The sequence below is a fragment of the Oryzias melastigma genome, linkage group LG13 (assembly GCF_002922805.2).
Source record: "Oryzias melastigma strain HK-1 linkage group LG13, ASM292280v2, whole genome shotgun sequence".
Taxonomy (NCBI): domain Eukaryota; kingdom Metazoa; phylum Chordata; class Actinopteri; order Beloniformes; family Adrianichthyidae; genus Oryzias; species Oryzias melastigma.
The window spans coordinates 562,125-575,168 of NC_050524.1; the positions used below are offsets into that span (position 1 = coordinate 562,125).

General features: G+C 48.8%; 1 protein-coding gene across 1 annotated transcript in view; it reads right to left on the bottom strand.

The window, feature by feature from the left end:
- Positions 1-773: 773 nt before the first annotated feature.
- ece2b (endothelin converting enzyme 2b) overlaps positions 774-13,044 on the bottom strand; it is a gene marked incomplete in the record, with an annotated part of 15,056 nt that continues 2,785 nt past the window's right edge. Inside the window, 13 exon segments of the mRNA XM_036214948.1 lie at positions 774-2,524; positions 4,701-4,796; positions 4,858-5,048; positions 6,091-6,158; positions 6,840-6,950; positions 7,175-7,278; positions 7,352-7,429; positions 7,514-7,612; positions 7,682-7,792; positions 8,379-8,493; positions 9,623-9,765; positions 11,958-12,146; positions 12,461-12,526. Of these exon segments, the coding sequence (XP_036070841.1) occupies positions 2,348-2,524; positions 4,701-4,796; positions 4,858-5,048; positions 6,091-6,158; positions 6,840-6,950; positions 7,175-7,278; positions 7,352-7,429; positions 7,514-7,612; positions 7,682-7,792; positions 8,379-8,493; positions 9,623-9,765; positions 11,958-12,146; positions 12,461-12,526 (1,548 nt within the window).

The window sequence follows — 13,044 nt, forward strand, 5'->3', positions numbered from 1 at the left end:
GTTCTCTAGAAATTTACTTTTGTTTTTGTTTGTTTTTACCTTTTGTTTTCTAAAATGTAATTTTGTTTGAAATGTTTTTTGGGTTGAGTGATTTGTTGATGTGGTTTGGACCTCAGGGCCACCGTAGAAACTGGTTTGGTTATACTGTTATGACGGTCACTCCATGAATGTTTGTTTCACATTTGCTGCATTAAAGTCTCACTCCGATCATCCTCTGATCTGCGTCCAGAGCGTTCCCGGTGGTCTCTCCGGTATGAGGATGCTCTTTAGCCAAAAACCTGGGTCTCGTTCTAGGACATAGTGTCTGCAGAGCAGCAGGAGTTCATTAGAAACTCACCTCTGAGCTGTGGGTGGGACCTCCCCACCTCCCATCATCCCTTTGTCTACACTCCCTCGCTAGCTTACAGCCCCTCACACACCTGAGGCTAACATGAGCAGTGCAACAAAAACACTGAGCATTATGGTTTCTGATCCAGTTCTGATCCAGCTCAGACCAGGAAAACAAAGACGTTCATGGATCTATTTGTCTTTATCAGAAAGGGGTGGAGCTTGGAGACTTTGGCCTGCAGTTGTAGGTCCTACATCAAAGATAAAACTGCATTTTTTTCATCTGTTCCTGATTCACAATAATATAAAAATTTGTCAGAAATACAGTTTTGAGTTATTTCTTCTTTACATTTCATCAGAGAAATGCAGCAAAAACATGTAAAAACCAGCAACAGCATTTCATTGGTGTGAGTGTGATCTATGTGTAACAGAACACAACACAAAGGTCCAGCGGGTTCAGTGTTTATTATATTTCTGCATTCTGAAAGAAAACAGATCCTTTAACAACAAACTTAAAAGGATCCTGACATCTGTGACAGCAGTGAGGCTGGACTGGAGAACGGGCGCCCCCTTCAGGACAGTTTGTTAGCACGCTGCTTTAATTTACACTGGTGGCTCTGCGTTTGGCGACTGCACACACAGATGATTCAACAGCTCGGGGAATCGGCACGTCTGTTCCTGTCAGGACTGACTTCACACCGAAACCTCGCCTCAGTCCACCCAGGGTTTACTGACCTGTTCAGGGACCTGAACCCAATCCGAGCAGCTCAAGAAACCCACCAATCACAGCCAGGATTGGTCCCATCATCGTGATCCACAAAGTCCTCACATTTAGAAACGGTCAGCAGTCCCCACAAGATCTGACAGACCAGAACACACACACACACGTCTGTCTTTGGCAGGAAGCAGCTTTTCTGGACAAACGATACGGAAGCTGCGCGGGACCAAACAGTGAAGTCATCAGAGGCAAAGCGCGTACAAACACACAAACTGACGGAACAGAGGGATGGCGCTCCTGTCACCTGCAGCTTCAGGGAAGAAGCTTAACGCAGCAGCTGGAGGAAGTTTCTGCACCAACTGGACTGAAAGTCCCCGAGTCGTGTTTCTGATCGCCTCAACACACATTTTAAATAAATGTAAACTCTTTTTTTGTTATTTTCTGCTTTAATTTCCCTCTCCTGACATCCCCGCTTCATGCTCACTTGGTCAACATCTCAGCTTTCGGTGATCATCTTGGCTCCTGATCGTTTCAGCTGAAGCTCCGGGCGGTGGGCGTGTCCCTGAACCGTGGTCAGACTGTCATGGAGAATCTGGTTCTCAGACACTTTAATACTGAAAACATGTGGGTTCTGAGGCTTTAAGGCATCATAATTCAGTTTCCTCTGCCGTTAGCTTCCTGTAGGGACAGTATAGTTTCATCTGGACTGCTGGACCTTCACCTCCTGCTTCGTAACGCTTCACATGATGAGCAGAAAGAACGAACCCAACAGACAGCAGAAATCCAGACCAATAAACAAATGTTAGCTTGATATTCTGAAGATAATCTAACGGCTGTCAGGAATTACAAAAATATATTTGTATCATTCAGCATTTTAAGTCTTTACATGGTTTATCTACGGGTTCAACTGCTTCTAAATCGGCATCTGGAGGAGGAACGGGAAGAAAATAAAAAACTAACCTATTTATCAATGAAAGTATTCATCCATAAAGTTTTCCAGACTGAATTTATTAGTGTTCCATTCCTCCTATCAGCCAATCAGAGAGCACCTTCTGCTCATATGAAGGTGAAGGGACAGGTGAGATGGTGTCAGCTCATCACAGTGATGTCATCATCAGGACCCCGCCCCCCCCGAGCTAACGCTGTTGGAGCATCAGCTTCATCGTCTTCTCCGTTTCCAGGAAGGAAGTGAGGCTGACTGTCGCTAACCAACAGACTCGCCGCCTGCACCTGAACCAGCTCTCCAGACCCGTCCAGACCCATCGTTGACCCCTGACCCCTGACCCGGCGCTCCTCTGTCATCTACCAGACCTCGCAGCGCTTCCCTGAGTTCATGGGCGTGCCCTCCGGACAGCGGAAGTGGCGGCTGAAGTCTGGAGAGTTGGCCAGCGTGCCGATGACTCGGTATCTGGGAGGGCTGTGCGGGTCGGTCATCAGGCCTTCGTGAGCGCTCTCTGGGGTCCGGACAGAGCACCACACCTGGGGAGGGACAGAGCGGGAGGAAGTCGTGTTCTTCAGGTTTATGGAGACGGAGGAGTTCAAACCACATCAGTGGATGACTCCATAGTAAGATTTAACAGTTTGCTCTGCTGCTGGTACCAACAGAACTTCATACCAACAACAACATCAGCAGGTGGCTGCAGAGTTTTGAACACACTACATCTCCCAGCATGCCACTCAGCTGACTCATCTGTCAATCACCCACCTGTTTGTTAAGCAGCACAGAGCCTGACTCCGTGTGGAGTATTGTTTAGTTCCATCCTGCCTGTATTACTGAGCGTTTCTATCTGGACCTGATCTTCTGGTTCTGATCCAGCTTCTTCTCTGTCTGTCTGCCGCCTGCCCCGACCCTCTTCTCCACTCTCTTCTTGGATGACCCCATGCTCACGATTGACCTCTGCCTGACCTTTGTGGATTTCATGTTTAGTTCCTGTCTGAAGTATTCAACTGCTGCAGGTGGAACCAGCCGTCTGCCTGACTGGGACATGGAGTGAGATAGACGCTGAACGGGTGGGGGGAAAGTCTGATTATTAGATGTAACGATGACGATCCGTTAATGATTCTGAATCGCTTTATGACTCTTAAATAATCAAAACTTGAAAAGATCATTTGAGTTAAAGTAACAAGCAGAACTAACCGTGTTTCTTTACTCCGTTTTTGAAGAGCACACAAACATGGCTGACTTTGTAGGTTGAGTCAACCGTTGACGGCCAGTTGGGTTTAGAGTTGAGCACCGGAATTTGCTCCCAAGTAGGAACCGTTATACACGGTTCTACTGAAACTCAAAGAAGCTGCTGCTCTGTTTGTCTTTGGACATGTCGATCACGTCTACTCTCTTCAGTACTTTGAAGTTCTAGCCGATCCGTCGGCCTCTCCTGTGATAGTGGGCGGGCTCTGACGGGGCGAACACGAGCACGCGCCGCGCACTGATCCAATGCATTTCACAGCACATCACAGAAGTCTGACAGGTCACATCAGCCAATCAGGAACTCGGCTTTGGGGACGTGACATTTTCAGTGACCAGATCAGCGGGAAAATATGAATCCAATACGAGCGTTTTTGTCCTGTCGCAGCGCAGCGGTTCTTTGGCGGAGCTCGCTCAACACGCCCGGAGACAGACAGCCGCTGCAGGGGGCGGGGTCAGCCTGCTCGGGGCTCCTGAACTGGGATCAGTCATCCAGACCCCCCCAGCACACATCCATCACATATCCATCCATCCATCCATCCATCCATCCATCCATCATCCATCCATCATCCATCCATCCATCCATCCATCCATCCATCCATCCATCCATCCATCCATCCATCCATCCATCCATCCATCCATCCATCCATCCATCCATCCATCCATCCATCCATCCATCCATCCATCCATCCATCCATCCATCCATCCATCCATCCATCCATCCATCCATCCATCCATCCATCCATCCATCCATCCATCCATCCATCCATCCATCCATCCATCCATCCATCCATCCATCCATCCATCCATCCATCCATCCATCCATCCATCCATCCATCCATCCATCCATCCATCCATCCATCCATCCATCCATCCATCCATCCATCCATCCATCCATCCATCCATCCATCCATCCATCCATCCATCCATCCATCCATCCATCCATCCATCCATCCATCCATCCATCCATCCATCCATCCATCCATCCATCCATCCATCCATCCATCCATCCATCCATCCATCCATCCATCCATCCATCCATCATCCATCCATCCATCCATCCATCCATCCATCCATCCATCCATCCATCCATCCATCCATCATCCATCATCCATCCATCCATCCATCATCCATCATCCATCCATCCATCCATCCGTCCATCCATCATCCATCCATCCATCCATCCATATCATGACTGACTTCCACTCTTCCTCTTTTGCCATCTTTCCCCTGACATTATCTCAGAAAGGATCTCTTCACTGTGGAGACTCTAACTTTCAGATGTCGAGTGTTAGTCCACGTTGTTGCAGGTTTGTGTTCTTGTTGGATTAGGTCATAAATTAGGTTTACTGAGAAACGCTGAGGAGACGTCTGGACAGGTTAACATCTTTACAGCTCCAGTTCAAGAACTCAATCTCTTCATGAATAATCCTCACAGGTACGGACCTCTGAGGACACCTGTTTCCTCACCTGAGCAAACCCCACAAAGAAGAGCTGGTCGTTGGTCAGGTTGACAGCAGGAAGTCTATTCTCCGGCCCATTTCTTTGGATCCATGATTGGTAGGCCTGCAGGTGAAAACAGGTGAGTTCTGCTGCCGGTGTGTACTTCAGGTACATGCACACTAACATGGTACGCTGCTTTGAGGCCGCCGTTGTCCGCGATGTTTTCTCCCAGAGTCTGCTTTCCGTTGACGTGTTCTCCATTGACGGTGTACCGGCTGTACTGCTCCATCATACACTCGGTTCTGACTCGGAAGGCCTCCACTGAGGAGTTCTGCCACCACGGCCTCAGGTTCCCCTCTTTGTCGTACTCACGGCCTGAAGGACAAAAACGAGTCAGGAAGAATCCAGCATCTCTGAAGGTCTTCTTCACAGAACCAACAACCTGGTTTAAGGAAACCTGACAGACGAGAGTTAGCTAATCCCAAACTAACGAAACCAGAACCGATCCAGCTGGGAGCAAACCGGAACTCTTCAGTTCAGGAACAAAAAAGGAAGTTTCCATAGAATAAAGTGATGTTTCACATTTTGGTGACAATGCAGCTAACGTTCATTCTTCTCCTTTCTAGAGCACACCTGCTCCTCTCTAGCTCCTCCTCCTCCTCTCTAGCTCCTCCTCCTCTCTAGCTCCTCGTCCTCTCTAGCTCCTCTTCCTCCCTAGCACCTCCTCCTCCTCTCTAGCTCCTCCTCCTCCTCTCTAGCTCCTCCTCCTCCTGTCTAGCTCCTCCTCCTCCTGTCTAGCTCCTCGTCCTCCTCTCTAGCTCCTCTTCCTCCCTAGCACCTCCTCCTCCTCTCTAGCTCCTCCTCCTCTCTAGCTCCTCCTCCTCCTCTCTAGCTCCTCCTCCTCCTGTCTAGCTCCTCCTCCTCCTGTCTAGCTCCTCCTCCTCCTCTCTAGCTCTTCCTCCTCCCTAGCACCTCCTCCTCCTCTCTAGCTCCTCCTCCATCTCTCTAGCTCCTCCTCCCCCTCTCTAGCTCCTCCTCCACCTCCCTAGCACCTCCTCCTCCTCTCTAGCTCCTCCTCCTCCTCTCTAGCTCCTCCTCCTCCTCTCTAGTTCATCCTCCAACTCACTAGCACCTCCTCCTCCTCTCTAGCTCCTCCTTCACCTCTCTAGCTCCTCCACCTCCCTAGCTCCTCCTCCATCTCTCTAGCTCCTCCTCCTCTCTAGCTCCACCTCCACCTGTTCCCCGCTCTCTCTATAGATCACAAAATCATCTGCAAACATCATAATCCATGGTGAATCCTGTCCAACCTCATCTGTCATTCTGCCTATCACCATGGAAACAGGAAGTAGCTCAGAGTAGACATGACTGCCACCAGCAGGTGGAGCTGTTGGTCAGGATGGAGGCAGCACACACTCACCCTGATCATCAAAGGCGTGCGTCAGCTCGTGACCCATCACCACCCCGATGCCGCCGAAGTTCAACGCCCTGCTGACACAAACGTGGTTACAATGGTTGATAAAACCAAAGGGGAGGAGCTTAGAGCTTGCTTCAGCAGATAGAAAAGTCATCAAGGAGAATTCAGAGTCTTCAGTTAGAATGAAGTGAGAATATTGATCAGAATAATCTGAGATAAACAACCTGAGAATTCTGGTTTCTACCATCATGAAAGTCAAAGACAAATTCATGTTGATTCTGATGAAAGTCTGTCGCTCTTCTTATAAAGCTTTGAAATGATTCTTTAACTCAGTTACTTTCTGTCTTTTTTGACCAAAATCAAAACTAATGAAACTTGAAACTGAAGGTTTAAACTGACTAAACATGAAACGTCTGGAAACTCTGATCTGAAGGAATCCTGTTTATGAAAACGCTGTCAACGTTCTGAAATATATCAGTAATTCTTCAGAGTAAGAATATTTGCAGGTATTTTAATAATTGACCCAAAACATCAAATAAAAGTCGTGTTTTAGATGACGTCAGCGAGGACGTCCTTCATTTCCACTAAACCTCCGATTTTATACTCAGTTTTTCTTTTGGCTTTCTTCGTTTCTTTAGCAGACACAGATTGAGTCCATCTGTCAGAACGTTCTTCACCAAAACAGTTCTAGTTGTTTACGAATAAACAAACAAAACAAGCAGCACAGAGACGGGGCGAGGAGGGGGACGGACTTGGGGTGGTCGTGGGCGTAGAACGGGGCTTGGAGGATCCCTGCAGGGAAGACGATGCCGTTCTTAGTGGGCATGTAGTAGGCGTTAACAGTGGGCGGAGTCATACTCCACCTGCAGGAGGAGAGGAGACAAGGGGGACGGGTCATTCAGGATCAGGTCTGAACCATCCAAACCTTCTGGGGGTCTTCCATCAGAGCAGCCCCCCCACCGCGAGGCCCCACCCCCCACCACATCATGTATGATGGATGGATGTTCTCCTCAGAGAACCGTGAGAACCTTTGTCTCAGAGCTTCAGCTTCATGTGTGCATGTGGTGTCCGTGCACGTGAGCATTACTGGTCTTTGTTGGGAGTCTTCCTCAGCTGGTCGGCCATCACTCTTGCTGAGAAGTTGTAGAAGTTGAGCATGTTCTGGAAGAAGCTGTCGTCGGAAACGTCGTACTGAAACAGAGCAGAGGCTGTGACGCTGCTGCTGGCCAGCAGGGGGCAGCAGAGCGCCAACGCTGCCACTCACCCCGTCGTAAACGTCGTCCAGCTCTTTGGGGTCCAGGATGAACTCTGGGAAGCCGATCATGTCGTAGATGGAGTCGGCCTGCAGACAGAAGCATCCGGATCTCAGACTGCTGCCTGATGGGCGGCTGAGGCCCGGCCCGACCCGACCCGGCGCCGCTCAAACCTTTTCCTTCGCTGCCTTCCTCGTCTGCTCGTCCATCCAGCTGAGGCGGTCCAGGGCGTGCTTGAAGGCCGACCGGATCTCATTGATCATTTCCTCGGCCTGTCGGGGAGAGTCGGGTCAGCAGACAGAACCAGAACATTTCTGCGGCAGGTCACGGCGCCGGCTTACGATCTCCTTGCTGAGCTTGTGGAACGTGGCTTTGACGAAGAGCGCGCCCAGAGCGAAGCCCAGCGTGTCGTCCGTGTTCCCGATGCAGGTCTGCCAGCGCGGGGTGCAGGACTGCAGCGACAACCAGAACCTCAGCCGCCAGAACCAGACCAGAACCACAAGGAAACGTCACCACAAACCCGACCAGAACCGCATGGAACCCATGACAGCAGGTTAGTCGACCGGTCCACTAGAGCAGTTCAGTTCTGGTTCTGTGAACTGTTTATATTGAGTTTGGATCAATGGGCCCGTCAGAACTTTCTGTCTTTTTAAATAAAAAATAACTTGACCCACAAAACCTGCTGGAACTAATTTAAACCGGATCAACAGAAACGCAAAATCATCTTGCTGGACCGGTTCTGTTACCACGGAAACATCCACTCCAGTCACGAACCATGTGAACATGTGATCCAGGTCAGAACCAACACTAGACTCCTGGACTGTCAAGAACTGGTTCAATAATAGGCCAGACCTACTGGAGTCCATCAGAACCAGAACAATTTCACCCGCTCTGGTTAAACGCTGGTTCTGGTTTGGAGAACTTCATGAGTTCAAACCTGTTTCAGCTGGAACCAGGAGGACTCAGACAACAGCTCAGCCAGAACCAGCTTCAGGCTGATCCGGTTACTGTCAGAACCGTCTGGACCTGAAACAGTACCTTCTTGGTCCCGTAGAGGCTCTCCAGCAGGCGGTCTTGAGCGTTTTCGAAGCGCTGATCCAGAGTGGCCACGCTCTTCTGAACCAGGGTCCACATCATGTAGTTGTTCAGCAGGCTGGGGAAGAACCGAGTCAGAACTCAGATCAGCTGGAGGAAGGTTGGGTTTTTGGGTTTCAACAGAAGAACTGCTCTAAATGTTCTCCAGTTCTCCTACAGCAGAACTTCCCGCCAAAAGTTACAAAACTGGAATAATTGAATGAAGTTTTTCAGTTTGAGGACGGAGAGTCTAAAAGAGGTTTAAATAAAAGTACGTTGAACTAAAACAGTAAAGTTAACATCTCACAATGAAAAAGAATCCTCTTGTTTTCCCTCCCTTTTTCCCGCTCTTTTCATCTCTCCTGCTGTTATAGGTTGGCACCAGTGTGTGCGTTGGTTGTTCTCCATGACAGTTAACAGAGTCATTGTTGTGCAGAGATGCTGTCCTGTTAACCCAATGCATCATGGGAGATGCTGGTCAGACTTCATTATTTGGTTCTCGTTTTAAACGGTCTGATGCCGGGTCCCACGGGAAGCTACACGCTAGCACGAGCTTTAGCGCTTATCTTTGTTGCAACTGAGAGATGAATCTGAAGTGAGGACGTTAGCCACTTCTGATTGGTCAGATACATGACATGTGAGTAAGCCTCAAGAATGATTGGTGGAGACAATTGAGGGGGCGGGACTTTGTAAAAGACAGAGCTAGCGGCTAAATCACGGGGCTGTGATTCTGATCAAAACATCTTTAACAGAATCCAGTAATCAGGAAGAAAAAAGTCTTTTATGATCTTCCATATCCTAACTCCTCCATTACTCATCAGTGAGAACGAGTCATTTCCCACGGTACACCTGATCACCTGACCACCTGACCATCTGACCGTGTGATCACCTGACCACCTGACCGTTCCTCATGGTACACTAGTGTAATACCAACAAACACACTCCCAGCGTATTAAACTGCTCCATCAGTCATGTGACCAGAGGACTCGTGCACGTTACCATTAGCAACAACAGATGATTTTAAGGAATAGTTTGTATTTTGATCTCTGCACATTAAAGTTGTTTCCTGGACACTTTGGATGAGATTATCTTTAGGAAAAGAGATAAACATCATCAGTCGTGAGTATCAGTAACTGATGTTTCATGTAAAAGGTAACCATTGAATCTGATCGTGTGGTGCTGCCCGCCGCCAGCGGGGGGCGCCTGACCTGCGGTCGGTCTTGTTGATCAGCTCAGACACCTGCTGCAGGTATTCTCGGGCGTACAGGACCACCGGCTCGGTGTCGTTCAGATCCAGCGGCGACAGGGACGACGTCAGGAACTCCAGCCAGTCCACAGCTGGAGCCAGAGCCTAGAACAGACAGTACCCATGAGCCTTTGCGGCAGCAGGGAGAGCCCTTCGGAGTACAACAGACAGATCGCAGGAACATGATTTTATTTAGTGTAACTTAAGCATAAATATAAAAAATAAATAGCAGTTAAAAAATGACACAGTTCATGACTTTTGTCAGAAGTTCGCATGACATCTTTTCAAAATAAAAGACTCCCTGTGCCCTATTTGAAGATCTTAATGCAGAAAAAGTAGGAAATGTCATATCAGCAGTGAAAACAAAAAACCTTTTATTTTATGCTTGTTTGTGTATCTTGGCCAGAAATAGTAAATCAGAACTACGTGACCCATACTGTATTTTTAGAACTCTGAACATCCTTGAATTTTTCAACGAGAGGACGTTTGCCTCAGAATCGGATGTTCCTTAAGCATCATTCTGGCCGTACGCTGAACTCCTACTGATTGTTGGTTTAAAATTCTCAGAAAAATCTGTCAAAATGTTCAAAGCAACTTTTATTTATTTATTTTTCTTTTCCCATGAGAGCCACAGTGGAGGAGCCACAGTGGAGGAGCCACAGTGCAGGAGCCACAGTGGAGGAGCCACAGTGCAGGAGCCACAGTGCAGGAGCCACAGTGGAGGAGCCACAGTGGAGGAGCCACAGTGGAGGAGCCACAGTGGAGGAGCCACAGTGGAGGAGCCACAGTGGAGGAGCCACAGTGCAGGAGCCACAGTGCAGGAGCCACAGGTGGGAGACCCTAACCCTCAGAACAACAGAGAGTGAAGGAGAGGATGGATGGAGGAACGTTCCAGGTGTGACCTGAGGAAGACTGTGGAGAGAGCAGCCATGCTGGTGGTTCAGAGACAGGAGGAAGAGCTGGAGGCAGCAGAGATGAAGATGATCCGGAAGATCAGGACGGATCAGGACTGAATCCATCAGAAGATCAGATCAAAGATGTTCTGGAAGCAGATGTTTGGAGGAGGAAGAGCGATGATGATGATGATGGTGGAGATACCAGGAAAGAGGAGGACCAAAGAGGAGGTTCATGGACGAAGGAGGTTGGATGCATGAATGTGGCGCCCCCTAAAGGGAGCAGCTGGAATCAAATATTTGCTTCCGTCCAATCCTGGTCCTCCAGAACCTCATCCTCTCCCTGGACTGCTGGATGCTGACGAGCTGAACCAGTCGGATGTGGAACGAGTGAGTGAGCAGGAAGCTGGTCAGGGAGTTCTCCCATCGTTGTGATTGACAGATGTCGGTATTGATCCATAATTATCTGATTTCTTCTCACATTTCTCATGACAGAAATTCAGACTGCGCCACAGCCTGAGCTCGTGCTCGATCGGCCCCCATGTTTATGTAATAACCTGTTATCTAACCCCCCCTCCCACAAATGCAGACTCATAGTAACAGCTCATGGCAACGGTCGCCATGGTGACCCTGAAGCATCCGCAGCCCTGAAGGACGCAGAGCTGCAGCAGAGGTTGAACAAAGACACGCACGCACACACACACACACACCCACCCCCCCAAACACACACTCGTGTTTCTATCAGTCGTTAAGAGGAATCTAATAAAGCACTAGAACTCCGCCAGCGGTTCCTCTGCTTCATGCAGAGCGGCCGGCCGCCTCGGCTCATCCTTAGAACCTCACAGGTTTGAATCCCTGTTGGTTCATGACTGGAACCGGCAGAACAACAGGATCCTCAGATCTGCAGGATGAATAACCGGATCCTCAGGTGTTGAAGGAAGAAGCTGCTGATGGAGACCAGCTGCTCTGGATTTCTGCAGTGAACCTGAACCAGAACCTGAACCAGAACCTGAGTCCTGGATATTTCTTTATCATTGTTAACCAAACCAAACTGCAATATATTTATTTAAAAAGGACCTTCACTCATTTAAACTTGACTGTTTTCTGTGGTCACATGACCTCAAACTGTTGTGATGAAATCCAGTTTAGTCCAGTTAAGATCCTGTTCCCTGCTAATCACCTGGATCAGGTGTGTTCAGCCAATGAGAACATGCCAGAGCAGGGCATGCTGGGAAACAAGCGTGACCTCTGGTACCTTTGACTCAATACGAAGTTTGCAGAGGAAGAAGCAGTTTAAGCTGCATGGATCTCATTAAATCTTCTGCAGGTCTGATTTTCTTCCTGACCTCATCAGAGCCACAAAACGCCTCCTGGCTCCTCCCCCTGGACGCCTCAGGCTCTCACCTGCAGCTCTGCGATGGTCACTTTGTGGTAGATCTTCTCCTCGTCCCTCCGCTGGTCCTGTGGTACAGTGATGTTGGCCAGAGTGGTCTCAAACTCCAGAATCTGCTGCATCTGGACCAAGGTGGAGCTCTTCTCGCCCCCCAGCAGCATCCCCAGCTCCACCATGTAGTCCAGGTACGCTGCAAGCACCTGGACCCAGAAAGATGCATTCATGACGACATCACTCTGACATCCATCCAGACCAGATCCTGGATCTACCTTCAGTCTGGCTCAAGGAAACGTAGAAATACTGTTCCTTCGTGTTGAACCGGAGCCGGTTCTATCAGAACCTGTGCTGGTTCTATAAGGACCTAGGCTGGAGTTCTATCAGAACCTGTGCTGGTTCTATAAGGACCCGGGCTGGAGTTTTATCAGAACCTGTGCCTGGGTTCCATCAGGACCATAGTTTGGTGTTCATACCAGAGAACTACAAACACCTGAGGCTCGTTCTTAGGGATTCTTACCTTCTCATTGGCCGTCTTGTTGAGGTAATAGTCTCTGGATGGCAGGAAGAGTCCTGATTGGTCGACCTGAGGAGGAGATTTGTGAGTCCAAACACACCTGGAACCTGCAGATTTCTAGACTCTGTTCTAACAAACTCATTGGCTGCAGAGTCACTGTGACCTCAAAGAAAACCTTTAAAACTGTGGTTCTGATCTGGTTCTGTTAGACCCTCTGTCCATCCATCAAGGTGTGCTGTAGGAAGTTAGATTTGCTAACGTATTGTCCGTCTGAAGGAAGTTTTTGTTCTTGTAATCAGAACTGTGTGCATCAGTAAAATAGAACTGTGGAGAAAATGACCTGTTGTAGAAATACTTAGTCCGCGTGTGAAACGTCACACGTATGTGTGGATGGATGATGGATGGATGGATGGATGGATGGATGATGGATGGATGGATGGATGAATGGATGATGAATGATGAATGATTGATGATGGATGGATGGATGAATGGATGATGAATGATGAATGATTGATGATGGATGGATGGATGGATGGATGGATGATGAATGGATGGATGGATGAATGGATGATGAATGATTGATGGAT